This window comes from Heptranchias perlo, chromosome 24, assembly GCF_035084215.1.
Source record: "Heptranchias perlo isolate sHepPer1 chromosome 24, sHepPer1.hap1, whole genome shotgun sequence".
NCBI lineage: Eukaryota > Metazoa > Chordata > Chondrichthyes > Hexanchiformes > Hexanchidae > Heptranchias > Heptranchias perlo.
This window is the reverse complement of record NC_090348.1, coordinates 7,651,034-7,666,581: the sequence shown is the minus strand read 5'-3', so window position 1 is coordinate 7,666,581 and position 15,548 is coordinate 7,651,034. Positions and strand designations below refer to the sequence as shown.

The following is a 15,548-nucleotide window of genomic DNA, read 5'->3' as shown; positions in this document are numbered from 1 at the left end:
GCGTGTTGCATTGTCGGAGGTGCTGTCTTTCAGATGAGACATTAAACTGAGGCCCTGTCTGCCCTCTCAGGTGGACGTAAAATATCCCATGGTACTATTTCAAAGAAGACCATGAGCGATCTCCCGGGTGTCCTGGCCAGTATTACCCTCCTCAATCAACATTACTAAAAAAACAGATTATCTTGCCATTAATCCCTCATTCCTGTTTGTGGGACCTTGCTGTGCACAAATTGGCTGTCATGTTTCCTACATCACAACAGTGACTACACTTCAAAAGTACATCATTGGCTTAAAGCGCTTTAGGACATCCTGTGGTCATGAAAGGCGCTATATAAATGCAAGTCTTTCTATCTTTACTTCCCCAAGATGGTCCTGCATTTCAATCAGGTCGACTTCACTCCAGAGCTACACTACACTCTTGGTATTGATGCAACACACTTTACATCACCACTAGTTTTACATCCCACTCAATTTTACTTTCCTTTGAAGTCAATGGAGAGTAAAATTGGGCGGCCAATCCGATCGCAACAGCTTCCCTCTGGGCAGATGGGGTTAAAATTACCCCTCCTAAGATGTGCAGTGTAACTAGTCTGGCCCACGAACATCAACAAAAGGGACCCTGTACCTTTAATGTGTTAATACCGTAGCCTATACTAACAGAACTCAAACAACATTGACATTCATGCCTGCGGGTATAAACTAGCGTTAGTGCACATTTTACTGGAACCAAAGTCTGACCGACAGTAGGGGGGATAGTATTCCAGCATGGAATTAAAAATGTTGTTATGCATGGCATGCTGACTGACCACTGAGCTCAGGATCTGCTGAGATATTCCTGCTCAGGAATATAACTCAATCGAGTTATTGTTTAATTAGGGCTGGTAGTAATGATGGTTCCATACACAGTATGCATCTCAAACAGATGCAAACTCTACACCCATCCTGTGAAGTTTACTGGTCCTGCGGATAAACACGATCTAAACTGACTGTCTTAATTCATATCAATGTTGGAATCCATGAACCGCAGAAGGATGATGGGATGCCTCATTGGCAATTGTCACGGTTACCCTGTGACTGCATTCTGATGTGAAACACATTGGGGGAAGGATCTGTGCGGTCACTATATGTAACGACAAGGTAAATGCTTTCAAAAGGATGTAGCTATGCATAGTGACGAGAACAATTCTCTCCCTATTGTTTATCATTGAGTAATGAATTTCGTAAGATTACTTTAACAGGGATTAAAGGGCCATTATCACTCTGGCATGTAAGGATATACCATTTTACTGGCCTATTGTAAATAATAGGTGCATTATGCTAAAGCAAGGATGTTATGTGAAACCTTTATAAATCTCTGATTAGGCCTCAGCTGGAGTATTGTGTCCAGTTCTGGGCACCAGATTTTAGGAAGGATGTCAAGGCCTTGGAGAGGGTGCGGAGGAGATTTACCAGAATGAAACTAGGGGTGAGGGACTTCAGTTATGCGGAGACTGTAGAGAAGCTGGGATCGTTCTCCTTAGAGCAGAGAAGGTTACGGGGGAGATTTGTTAGTGGTGTTCTAAATTATGAGGGGTTTTGATAGAGTAAATAGGGAGACACTTTTTCCACTGACAAGTGGATCAGTAACTAGAAGACACAGATTTAAGGTAATTGGCAAAAGAACCAGAGGGGAGATGAGGAGATTTTTTAATGCAGTGAGTTGTTATAATCTGGAATGCACTGCCTGAAAGAAAGCAGATTCAATATTAACTTCCAAAAGGGAATTGGATAAATACTTGAAGGGAAAAAATTTTCAGGGCTCTGGGGAAAGAGCAGCGGAGTGGGATTAATTGGATAGCTCTTTCAAAGAGCCGGCACAGACATGATGGGCCGAATGGCCTCCTTTGGTGCTGTAAGATTTTATGATTATGATTTAACGGCTCATAAAAATTATTTGATCACCTCACTGATCATGTCCACGTTAAAAAATATACTTCAAAAAGTTTTGTTAAAAAAAAACCTGCTGGACTCCTGCAATGGTTTAAAAGAAAAGTCTTCATTGCTGAGCTATGCAGATTGCCTGTCTGTGCGAAGTCATCTGTTCTCGGCTGTGGTAACAGTAGGGGTGCTACAATTGGGCACAGTATCTCATGGTTAGGGAGGGGAAAATCAGTCAGTGTTCCCACTCTTGATCACTATTCAGCAACCCCTGCTGGAAGTGCGTGTGTGGATACTGGATGAGGTGGATGCTGGGTCAGGTCACTGTGACACCCTCCACAGTCGAATATGCTGATCCACTCACTATCAAGGATTTCACATGAATAATGACTACTTGTGTGAGCAATACTGGACAGCAATGATGACCCACTGAACTGTACCCAAGCAAAGGGAGTTAACAGCTCTGGAAGAGGAGAGGATGAGCAGGGTAGAGGCAAGGAAAGGGACAAGGAGAGGAGGAGGATGAGGAGGAGGACAAAGCGGGAGAAAGGAGGAGGAGAAGGGGGAAGAGAGGAGCTGGGGAGAGGAGAAGGATGGGGAGCGGACAATAGGGATAGAAGCAGGATAAGGAAAGGAGGAGAAGGAGAATAGGAGGGGAGGAGGAGTAAGGAGGAATAAGTGGAGAGAGTTAAGAGGACAGAAAGTTGGAGGAGGAAAGAAATGGAGGGAAAAAGACTTTGCAGAAACTGTATCACAAAACTTTGCAAGCAGCCAGCAGAGTGATTGTGGAAACTGAGTTTTAGGAGCTGGCTGTTCCTTAACCTGAGCTTGCCTGAAAACTGAGACCGTTCCTTTAAGGGGGAGAAGGAATGCCCATTAGATGGTGAGTCCCTTCCAACATCGTTCAAGTGTGCACCCTGATGGGTCAAACAACACAGGGTGTTGAAGGTACCTGTGGAGAGGTGCCTGGACTGGATTCATTCAGTCTCCCAATCAAGGAGAATAGCTTGGAGATGAACGATGGCAAAAATTAATATTTCAAAAATTAACTTTGCAAAATGCCAAACCAAAAAGAGCAAAAGCTTCAAAAATAGAAGCCTTGTCTTGTGTATATTAGCATTATTCATTTGTAAAAACACCTGTGTAATATATAAATGGGATTAGCACACGTAACTAGAAGGAAAATAAATGGGAAATGATCATCATCCTCTCCCCACCATTTAACATCTCCCCTTTTCTTTTCCTCAGATTGCAACTAGACCCACCCTGTTGTTCGCCCTATCTTGTTGCTTGGTCCCCTTACTCTTCCTCACACAATCTTGTATGGTGAGTTGTGGCACTCACACACTCATACAGTGAGGCACTGTTCATGAACTGCTGTAGGTAATGTGTATCAAAGAACATTCGTTTGCCGAATTTGTTTCATAATCATGCTGCCTTTTTGCAGTACGCACTGCATGGGCTTTACTGAGACTCTTTGAAAATGTTTCTCCCACTAAGGACTCTGTGAGAACGATTAAGTATATACACCGGTCTATATTCAGATGTCTGCTTTCCAAAAATCTGTGACAATATTTTCACATAGCATTACAAAATAAGGCAACTCAACGGTGTCTGTGCCCCAGAACCATGGGGGCAATTTAGCATCAAAGATCCAACAAGATTAGAGTTTCTTGTTAGTGTGTTTCAAGGACGCTGTCAGGCTACTACATGAATATTGTTCTTGTCTGTTTCTCTCATTTATGTGTGGCAAGATTCACAAAATCATCTCTGCACCTACTGTGCGGCACGAATGCCGGACAGATTTCGGGAATCGAGGAGGGCGCCCAGTCCCCAAAGGGTTAACACCAGAAATGCCCCGTTAGAACCTTAACTTTATTTCCAATCTCCTCGGCGATATTAAGCACTGGCATTTTTTATATAGCGTTTCTGAACAGTTTCTGTGACAAAAAAAAAGCCTATTCACATGCTTAAAACCCCAAAGGACATCCAAGAGCTAAATAGCAGTCAATTACTTTGATTTAATAATTTCACAACGCTTTTGCAAATATTTGGTCTGAAACCCCTTCTTCAAGGTACACGTGCTGGAATTATATTAAATTATTTCTAATCACTTATTTCTTGCAATTGTCTTCATCTATGCCCCTGACACAGGAGTCTGATAGCTAAGTGTCTGAATACAACTCAGTGGAAGTGATTCATTCTACATTCAATTAAGCGTACTTGAAAATAGTGACATTTTTAGAACACCATTTGATTGTATAAAGGATAGACTGAAGATTTCGACACTCAGTACGTTCTGTCTCATTTCATCTGTGTTATATGCTTTATGTATTAAAATTCAGTGAGAGTCCAGCTGAATAAACTGTTGTTCTCGAAACGCGCCGAGAGCATGCCAATAATTCAGTTACTGGGAGATATGCAATCGGCCATTACAATTTGTTTATTTTACTTTAACATAATAGAAACTTTTGTTTCGGTCCTTGCCAAAAAAAAATGTGAGAGGTCTTTGTAGGTGTAAAGAAAACCATTGCTACTGTGCATACTCAAGTTTTAGGTAATGACCAGTGTACAATGTACACATTCAACGGAGGAGAGATACCTTTTTTAACCAATAGTACTGATTTAAATCACGACTCCACTCTCGTTTCTTGTTCATTCGTTTCCTCGATGTTTTTACATTAATTTTGGGAATCGTTTTTAAAAGTTTTTTTTTGGGGGGGGGGCGAGGAGGAAAAAAATTGAGATGCTAAGTTAACAAGCATGACACGCGTTCCCTTTTCGGGTTCTTTTTTTTTTGGACAGATCTATCGAAACCTTCGCAAGCAATTTTCCTTTCGTTGCTGATGTTAAGTTCAAAGTGAGATGAAATGAAACAAATTGTTTCTGAAAAGCCCGCTTTGCTACGGGAGCCATAGGCAACTTGTAAAAAAAAAACTACAGATGTATGGCTAATTATATTAGGTTAAACAAGGGCCTAAAGGGATAAAAGAAAACCCTCTTTATGATAATATAACCCATCACCCATCCAGCCCTGTTCTCCTTAAGACAAACCAAAGCAATCTTTGTGTTCTCTTTGCCTCAAAGCTGAGGTTGCCAGCACAGCTTCCTGTCCACAAGAAGACAAGAACAAAGTCCTTAATGTCATACTGCCATCAATTATCAATAGAACATTAGGAGACACACAGGAAGATGAAGAATTTGCTCCTAGCTTCGAGGCATTCTGACCAATATTAACTTCTCAAATGTGGTATGGTGACATTGGCCAATTGTCTCGTCATGTGACAGCACCGGGGAGGTGTAAAGGCAATCGAGCTCTCGGTAATGTTTCTTTGAACACAGGGGCACGATCGTCAACATCCACCGTCCCTTTACAACCAACATGTGGCAAGTTGAAGTACACTCGGCGAGGTTATAAAGGACTTAATTTACTGTCGCTGCCTTAGCAGCTGAAACGCGAGTCCTTAAATGGGTAGTAGGTAGCATGCGACTAACAGTAACACTGAAAATAAACACGGTAAATAACAAAAGTTTGTTTTTAACTGGGGAAGGGGGGGGATTTTTTTTTGCAGGGCTGTGGGGGAAAAAGCGGGGGAATGGAACTGATTGGATAGCTCTTTCAAAGAGCCGGCACGGACACGATGGGCCGAATGCCCTCCTTCTGTGTTGCATGATTCTATGAACTAATGACTTAAAAAAAAACCCACAACGAAACAAAAGCACACACATTTCAAATACTCGTCGCAGAGATTCAGTAAGACATTTAACATAAAGAAAGGTAACACTTATCGTTAACTCGCCCCCCCCCGTACTCTGAAACAATATTTAAAACAGTCGAAGCTAGCGAGAGAGTAAAAAAAAGAAAGGAATAAAATCAGCCTTTGAGTAAAGTTCTTTCGCCTCTCCAGGTTTAACTCACCTTTTGAATTCCTGAGGTAATTCAGGACCACTGAGCATGCTGAAAGCAGGACTTGCCTCTGTCAAAACAAGCACCAACAATTGTTTCAAACTAAATCTAGCAATTTTTGCATACCGCTGATGTAACTGATCCTGTGTCTGAAATTCCTGTTGGCAAACAACAACAACAACAAAAAAAAGCAAAGAAACAACACAAAAAAAATAATAAGAATCGCCTGACTGCCTTACAGAAGAACCCCTCTCGTGGACTTTAACTGCTGCGAGTCACTAGACATGATCAGACTGCTCGCCGATCCAGCCACTTTCCCTGCTCGCCACTGCCACCGTGACAGACTAGCTCGCTGGATGGCTGCTTCTTCATTGTCCAAAAATGCTTATTTGCCAAGCAACAGAGGAGCTTTGTGGCACCAAAAAAAAAAGCTCACAGTTGATGGTAAGTTATGGCTCCTTTGTGAGCGCTGTGCAAAGAAAACAAGAGAGTTAGGAATTTGGCAGGAAAAATATAGCACCGCATTCTCTTGCGTTTGGAACCTGTATTCTCCGCAAAAACAATCGGGCATTGTTAACGGGAAGAAAAGGCAACTTTGACAGATGAAATATAGCAGAGGCCCCTTCTAGGAAACCTGTAAACAACATGTCACTCACCCGATCGGTCTCTCTTGTTATTTCTCGGGAGGACTAGATTCACCAGAGTGGTGCAAATTTACTGGCAAGAAATTTCTAAGTCATCAGATCAAGTTTAAACCCGACCTCCATGGAAAAGTGAGAAGTCCCCGTGCCAAAATTTTACAGTTAACTGTACCACGAGAGAGAAGAAAAAAAATACAAGAGAGCTCTAGTCCTGAGTCTCTTTAATCTCTCCTGACCAACTGGGCTGCAAATAAGGAGAGAATAACAGGAGAGCTCCCAGTTTCTAAAGCTAGCAACGTGGAATAGCCATAATATCGGGACTTATCTAGATCCAATCTGACTGGGAACTGAGGTAATCAGGTAATGGAACCTGACATGAGATGATATACACACTGAGACTAAACTGGCCAATGCAGTCCAGCATCTGGTTAGAAGTACATACAAGGCTGTACACATAACACACAACACACAGACCCAACTATCCACTCCTACTGGGAGGGTTCATTCCGCACAAAAGGCTACAGTATAGAGCCCGCCCAAAATAAAAGGCCTTTTATTGTTGGATTCTGCAGGTCAGTTGATTAGATTTTCAGTAGAGAATTCCATGAGGAAATTCCCTTTAAAGCCAAAGTGATTAACTGGGCTATTCTGGGAAGTCGAGTAGACAATGCTTCAATAGTCTCTGTAGCCCATGTCCATGCTGGCACTGCGCACATTAAAAATAAAACCCAGACTTTTTAGCCTTGCAGCTGGACAACATTAAGGGTCTTGAGACCACAGGACCAACACCGCAGTCAATTGCCCAGTCCCAGTTGTGGCAGCAGCCAGACAAGACTTCCAGTTTCCATCTTGATCCGCAGCAGTCATCACTTGTATACCCTCTGCCCGCATGTTTATCAGGAAAATATTTATTATGTCAAAATCAAAACATTCCTTTCCTTTCGTTTGTGCGCCATAAATCGAACCAGCCATTACAAAGTGCATAAGTGGAATCTTTTCCAATTACAGAGAAAGATTCAACAAATATTGACTATTCTTGGTCAGTGGGGCTTCGGTTACTGTTGCCAACAGAGAGAAAAAAGCTTTCATTGTCCGCTGACAACATTCTCCAGGGCAACTCATATACCAAAAAGTAAATACTCTACACAAGCACACACACACACTCACATATACGTACATACACACATACACACACATACACACATATATTAGCACACACACAAGCAATCACACAGAAACACACATATGTCACAAGTCAGTTTTTGCATATAACCATTCTTCCCAATGAATGTACAATAGTGAAAAACAGACGATTTAAACCGTCACTGGTGCTTCTTGATCAAGTTTACCTGTACACATATAGAACAGATTTGTCTGTTTTACAACTGAGATGATTCAAATTAGTACAATGCTCTACAAACCAGATTCTCTCTTTGTGCAGGCAAAACTATTTCAATGTGTTACTAGACAGAATGTGCTTAAAAAGTTAATTTGCACTCACTGGGACTGATGAAAATGATGACATTGATAAACTGCCACATTTAACACACGGAAGCCAATAACGTCTTATTGTTTGCAGAAAATATTGTAGAACAAATTAAGTTTGTGAAAAGACAGAGCCTGTGGGTTCGAATGGGCACACTGATGTATTGTATTTAAATTCGATCGTAAAAGGAACAGGAACTCGGCTAAACGACAGGATAAACTCTGCCCGGGTTCTCGCTGCACTAACGGAGGAGGTGTACCTCAACCAGTGCAGGTAGGAGGAAATGGAGACAATGGCTTCATTGAGTTTACCCAGCTGTTAGTGTGTGGTGCTATGTTGGGACTCCCAGAGTAGAGGGTATTAATGAAAAGTAAAGCCGTACTATTTTGGATAGCAAGCGAAAAATAGATTTATTTCAATGGATTTTTTCTTGGGACAGTGTTGGAAAGGAAGCCTTATTTCTTTAACAGTTCAGTTGGACTGATGATACCTTTGATTAAAGCTCATCGTGTACAGCGCTGTAATCTAGCTGAAATTTTCAAAGCCATCTGGCGTAGTGACTTCTCCGCAAGGCTCCCCACATGTTGTAATGTGGATACCAGACTGGCGAGGAGATGGTTAAGGCCACCTAAGCAGCCTGTCAGTGAGTTGGGCCTCAGATGGTAGCACACAAGTTGCGAGAGAACCAGTGAAACAATCAGATATTAGCTGGGAACCTAAAATCGAATTACGCACAGTTACATTTCAGGTACCCTCAACTCAAGTTAATGGTTTGCCAAGTGATAGAAATTCAAACACTGAATGAAGTAGGATATTACTTTAAAATGAAAGTTTGTTATCATATTCAAACTAATCCCACTGTAAGACTGATTGAACTAAAGCATAATGGAAAAAAAATCTTAATTCAAAACATAGGGTACTTGCTATTTAATAAAGACTACAAGGTGTTCAAATCCATAGTATATTATTTCATTAAGAGCTTTTCAGGAGAAGGGATTTGGGAGTAAAACTGCTGGCTTTGTGCAGCAAGGTCACGACCTTTGACAGCGCTCAAGCTATTTTCTTTCATCTTTCTATTCCCTCGAGACCCTAACTTGCAGTGAAATTGCACCCAGTAAAGCCAGGCAGACAGAATTCAGCATTGTTACAGAGGCCACGTTTTTTTTCTAAACAAAACAGATTTGAACTGAGCCAAGGAAACAAAAATGTATTGTTCTTCACAGATGGAAGCGAGGGTTGCCAAGGTAACCAGATTAATCTCCTTTTTCTACTCCTTCCTCTCTTGTAGTGTGGTAATCTGTGTGTTCCTTTCAAAAAAGCGAGGCTCAAAGCCCATGCTCTAACTAGGTTCCTAATTAGCTGCGATTTACAATGAAGACAACATGATGAGATAATAGAAATTTGCAAAATAATGACATACCTCAGCAAAATATTCCTCCTCCTAAGATCCATTTTTGCACAAAAAAAAACAATAAAGAGGGCCCTTCTAAAGCAGAGCTTGCAAATAGTGGTCTATTATGTGACACAGAAGTTTATTGTTCTGCTCTTGTTCCTCCAATCAACAGCCTATTGTTTGACATCTTAAATAAAAAATGACTCAAATACAGAGCCACATAATGATCTCCATTCTACTTATGTATACAGAGTAGTCAAAAATGTATCAGCACCGAATCCTGTACTCTGACTCTTGATGGAGTAGTAGGCCCGAAAGGTAATTTACAACACAATGAACGTGGAAAATAGCATTATTTCTGGCCTAATCACACGTCTTCCACTGAGAGAGGCTTGGAGGCACTTAGTAATGAAGGGCAGCTAAGCAGGACTGCTAATGAAATATGATGTACTGCATTTGTTTTCATCTGGTTAGCGCAAATTAACCAGCCTTCAGAGTGTTAGACAACACTTTTCTCTTTCATCACATCAAACAGCATCACTGGGGGATGGTAAAAGAAAGAAGGGGAGGGGGTGATGGGGGGGCGGGGGGGGGAGAAGATTCAGCAGTTTTTAATAAACGACTGAGGCCTCAAAATGTACTGACCTCCAAAGCCATTAGAGTATAGAACTGAACTGCGCTCCCTGCACTCCCCACTCAGGCTGCCACAGCCTGGAATTAGCATGTTCACTCACAGCCTTTATTTAAAAGGAAGAAAAAAACAATTAAGTGGAACCTTGGACTAATCTCATCCTGCCCATTTAGCCTTTCCCTCTGTGATGAGCAAAGGAGGCCAACATCAGCATGCTATCATTCTGCTTTAATTAAAAAAGACACAAACAGTGGGGCTGTGAATTAGAAATGTAACAACGCATTACCCTGATTAATTCGAGGCTCATGTTGGATTAATAACTGCAACAAAGAACAAAAGGAAATTGTTATGCGAATTGCAACCTCTCAGGCCAGGCAAAGGTCAAATCAAAGGATTTGAATTTCATCCGGACTCACTTAATCAATTCCTTAGAAGGAGGACCATATGTAGGTTTTGAAAGCTACCCATTGTAGCATGGTGATCAAACCTGGAAGACTGCACAGTGTTAATTTCTAACAGATTCTACCTTACTTCAAGCAGATACTTAATTAGCGCAGATGACGAACGGATAATGGGAGATATTCCCTGCAGATTTTCAACAAAAAAAAATGTTTTTAAGTAACGACGTGAAAATGATTTCTCTATCCAGAAATGTTTGCATAGCCTGGTTATAGAACCAATGGTTGGAGTTTGATCGAGCAGGGAAGTTGGGGGGTGGGGGGGGGGGGGGGTGTTGAAATGCAAGACGAAAAGTTTGGCTTCCACCAATTCCGAAAATGATAAAGCACGATTTGGAAAATGCCAGAGGAGACCTAGATGGTTAGTGAACATTCACCGCGGTCTCCCAGCAACATCGGACGTATAGTTGCAAACAACTGTCATTTTTGGATGTCAAAGTTTGACTGTGGCAGTTAACAGATTCAGGCCTTTCACCTCAATATTCGCTGGCTCGCCAATAACGTAACCAACGGTTTGCTTGCTGAGGACGCTTGTGCCAAACATCTGGACACAATGTGGCACTGCCAGTCCCCACGCCATAACTGATTCTCCCCCCCACCCACTCACTCTCCCTGTTTCAAATGCACTACCAGGAACAGGCAAAAGGTGGTGAATCACTATTTCATATTGCTGAAGATTGAATCACATTTTAATTTTTAATTTGATCTGTTTGCAGGTCTCGTGGGATGACATAATTACAATTTAAAATGTAGATTAATTAACATTATCCATCTTCGTCTCTGCGTTTAATGGATCTGTGCTTTTTTTATATATTCGTCCTAGTATTGTATAAAGGAAGATTCAAAAATCATCATTGCGGGCTAAGGTAGCTGGCTAACGTAGATCAGTTTCGAAGTGCAGACATCCTCGAAGGCAACAGCTACAGTCAATCTTTACAACAATGTCAGGAACACAAGGGCAGATTATTACCTAAAATCTACTCAATTCCTCCTTTATAGACACATCTGGCGACCACGTGTGGGAAGCGCTAATGAAGAGTTTCCTGACTGCCCTGGGTTCCGACTGATGTTCAGGCTCTCCCATGTAGCCTTAGAAAACAAATGCTTCCTTTTATTTTGCGATACAATTCCAGCATTCCCACCGGTTCGTAAAATACATGTTTATTTATTGAACTTGTTGCGGGGGGTGGGTTTCTTTATGTAATAAAATTCCCGACAGAAGAGATCGGAGATATGTCAAACGCTAACAAGGGAGGCAGTTTGCATATTTGTCACTTCGCATGACAATAAGTAGTTCTAAAAAGTAAATAGAATTGGATGTATTGACTGCAGATGAATTTGGTTTGCATGCACCTCCTGAGCAAATAGACTCAGCAGAGACTTAAAAAGATAAATATCAGCGGCATGGTTTGCTGTTTTGGTATATATGCACCAAGTATTATGAGATACCGTCAAATGTTAAGCATTATTTGCATGATCAAAATGAAGTCACTATAGAATGAATAATAGCGCTCCCAACTAAACAAAGAGGTCAAGTTAATTCAAATTGACGTGATTTAAATTGACTCGAGGTGGATTCAGAATTCTGCCTCTCGCACTTGCAAGTTAACTGTACTTTATTTTACATATTCAAGGAAATCAGTCATGATTTCCTACTTAGCGGCTGTACATTAAACACATATGTGTACTTAACTCTGCAATGGGACATGATAACAGCAAAGTAGTGCGGTGTACTCTGAACCGCAGAAAAGGTATGAATGTGCGATAATAAAGTTTCTTCACCTGCCATTCTCACCATTGTTCCTTCAACAACATTTTCTGGAATGACATGGGTTTTAACCTCAGGATTTTAAAATCATTAAAGTAACCGTGGACTATTCAAACCCAAATTGGTTTCTAATTTAGGATGTGTCTGAATTAAAAAGCAACGTGTGAATAGTATTTCAAATCAATTACAAAAGGACTGACTTTTCTCACAAAGTCAATTGTGTGGGCCTTGCACTTTACAAGACACTTAAGAGTAATTATACCAACTTGGCACACCAATCATCACCTCACTGGTTTATGGCTGCTGCTAACTTGCATCCTTAGACAGTAGTAAGGCACAAACCACTGTTAGAATTGCAACTTGCCTTACAATTGAGCTGAAAAAGGCTACTGTGAATGGCATCCCATCCTCACTCTGTTGGCACCAGATCCTTGTGCCATGGCTCAGTGGGTAGCACTCTCATTGTTGAGTCAGAAGGTTGTGAGTTCAAATCCCACTCCAGAGATTTGATCTAAGCTGACACCTCACTGTAGTACTGAGAAGGTGTTGTCCTGACAGAGGTGCCATCTTTCGGATGAGACGTTAAACCGAGGCCCCGTCTGCCCTCTCAGGTGGATGTAAAAGATCCCATGCCACTATTTTGAAGAGCAGGGGAGTTCTCCATCGTGGCCTGGCCAATATTTATCCAACCAACATCATTAAAACAGGATATATGAGATATAATGAGCTATATCTCATTTCTGTTTGTGGGATCTTGCTGTGCGCAAATTGACTACATTACAACAGCGACTACACTTCAAAAGTACTTAATTGGCTGTAAAGCACTTTGGGGCATCCTGAGGTTGTGAAAGGCGCTGTAAAAATACAAGTTCTTTCTTTTTTGCTGCATTTGCCTTTGATTAGATTTGGTACAAATTCAGAATCCAAGCCAATAAATGCGCAGTAATCTAGTCCGGACTGATCTAACTCGAGTTGTTCCAGCTCGGATTGGTACACCTATCCCAATCAAGGTATATGTCTGACGCCATCAAATTATAGTCCACTGATAATGCCAAAAAAAAAGCCAAAGGAAGCGAGAACTTTGAATCAGGTTGTTTGCAGCCAGCCAGACTTAAATACACCTTTCCAGCAATGGTTTGGGATCACAAGCTACCGTGCTGAAGTAGCTGAGACTAAGCTGTCCTGAAGACATGACGCTCCCACTAATGCTGTCAGCCTTTATTGGTATTATTGTACGGTAATCCATCTAACGATGGGGAATTTTGCTGCCTCTTTTAGGCTCAAATGTGAAACAGCCACGACGGAGCAAGAGGGCTCCGTGACTTGCAGCGAGAGATTGTGAAATGCGATCCAGTCTCAGTTTGGTGCCAGGGTTAAACTTACACCAGGTCGGGGAGAGTTTTTAACAGCAGAATTACAACAGAGCTAGTAAACTCGCGCCGTTTTGAGGTTGCATTTTTAATTTGCAACAGCTGAATAATCAGAACAAACCGGAATTCGCAGCTGCAGTGTGAATGGGGCTTTAGAGAGACCGCGTCAAACAGTCGGAATCTTTCACCCAAACAGCAGCTCCACTGGAAATGTTTTGAATGGATTTTAATGAAAAGTCCGTTTCAGTTAAACCCAAGCCACGTTTGTTTTAGGAGAGGAGTAAGATCGCACAGGCTGGAACTTTCGGATTTGAAATGTACAGTATGAGTTTGGAATAAATGCATCCCTTGAGAAGACAAGTCGTGATGGTTATGTGTCTGTAAAGTACAAATGATATTTGCATTCATCGACAAGGGTAGTGCAAAGACAGCCCAGACAAGACTTTAAATAGGATGCAGTGGAAGACTAAACAAACACCCTGAAAAACCCCAAATCTGTTGTTCTTTTGTCCCAGTCAACTAACACCTTCTAATCCAGTCATACAAGCTCTCCTGTGGTATCCAGAGGATCTAATCTGTGTGGTCATACAAGATAGTTCCTTTAGATGTTATAAAACGCAGGATGTATTTGGTTACATAAACTACATCTGGTTTCAGATTTACCTGCTCAAGAATAGTTCAATTGAGATTGAGAAATGCCCACCGTTCAGTGCCAGGGAGGGGACCATGTTGTTCTGGTTTAGTTATTGTACTGGCCAATTCCATAAATCTCGGATTATGCTAATCCTGTGTGTTTTGGTCAATTTACAAACATTGATAGAGGCATCAAGTAAAGTCAAGAAAGGGAGCCTTACTCCATCCCCAAGTGAAAAAAGAGACTACACAATGAGAACAATGGGATAAACTTGACATACAACCATGCTGCACTATGCATTCTGTTTACACATGTACGGGTGATTTTTAATATAATCATTCATTTTAGTTTTATCTCCTTCGTTTAATTGGGCACTCATGAAAGGAGTTATTACTAAGATATCCATTATGTCTGGCACCCCATCTGTTACTAGTTTCAAATGCTGTAAGTAAACAATTTGCTTGAAAGCTTACCTTATGAAAGCTGACTCAAGGCACAATGCTGCTATTGATTTGGAGAGCACTCAGTAATTTCTAACAATTACAATTAAGTTTTACGTCAAACAACAGCATGCGGAGTATCAACAGCTGACTAAGGCCTGTAGGACACATCTGGGGCTACAGTCAAGAAGTGCAGAGGTTCAATGAGAAAGGACAGGAGGGTCAGTAAAACAAAAAGGGAACTAGATCATAAGAACAGAACATAGGAACAAATGAGGCAGGTCAAGAAACGACGATAATTGAAGAGACAAACAGACAGTGTACAGATCAAGAGAAAATAAGAAAATGAGTGTTGCAATAGGAAATATCCTGGTAGTGTCAGCTTTAGCTCAGTGGTAACACTCTCACCTCTGGGTCACAAAGGTTGTGGGTTCAAGTCCCACTCCAGAGACTTAAGCACATAATCCAAGCTATCACTCCAGTGCAGTACTGAGGGAGTGCTGCACTGTCTGAGATGCCATCTTTTGGATGAGATGTTATACCGAGGCCCCGTCTGCCCTCTTAGGTGGATGTAACAGGTCCCACAGCACTATTAGAAGAAGAGGAGGGGAATTCTCTCCAGTGTCCTGGCAAATATCTATCCCTCAACCAACATAACTAAAACAGATTATCTGTCATTATCTTATTACTGTTTGTGGGATCTTGCTGTGCACAAATTGGCTGCTGCATTTGCTACACTACAACAGTGACTATACTTCAAAAGTATTTAATTGGCTGTAAAGTGCTTTGGGACCTCCCGAGGTCATGAAAGGCGCTATATAAATGCAAGCTGCTTCTTTCCTTACTGAATATTGTTTCATTCTTAAAACAAGAGAAATATTAGGATTTGAGGAAGAAAATCAT

At 41.4% G+C, this 15,548-nt stretch overlaps 1 protein-coding gene across 4 annotated transcripts in view; it reads right to left on the bottom strand.

Annotated features, from left to right (window-relative positions):
- Positions 1-15,548, bottom strand: part of sox5 (SRY-box transcription factor 5) — a 270,199-nt gene that overhangs the window by 185,263 nt on the left and 69,388 nt on the right. For 2 of the 4 annotated variants that reach the window (XM_068004704.1, XM_068004706.1), the window contains exon 2: positions 5,837-5,894. The exons of the other annotated variants lie outside the window; for them this stretch is intronic. In XM_068004704.1, the coding sequence (XP_067860805.1) occupies positions 5,837-5,874 (38 nt within the window). In that variant the 5' untranslated portion in view covers positions 5,875-5,894. The remainder of the gene's footprint in view (positions 1-5,836; positions 5,895-15,548) is intronic. 4 annotated transcript variants of the gene reach the window in all.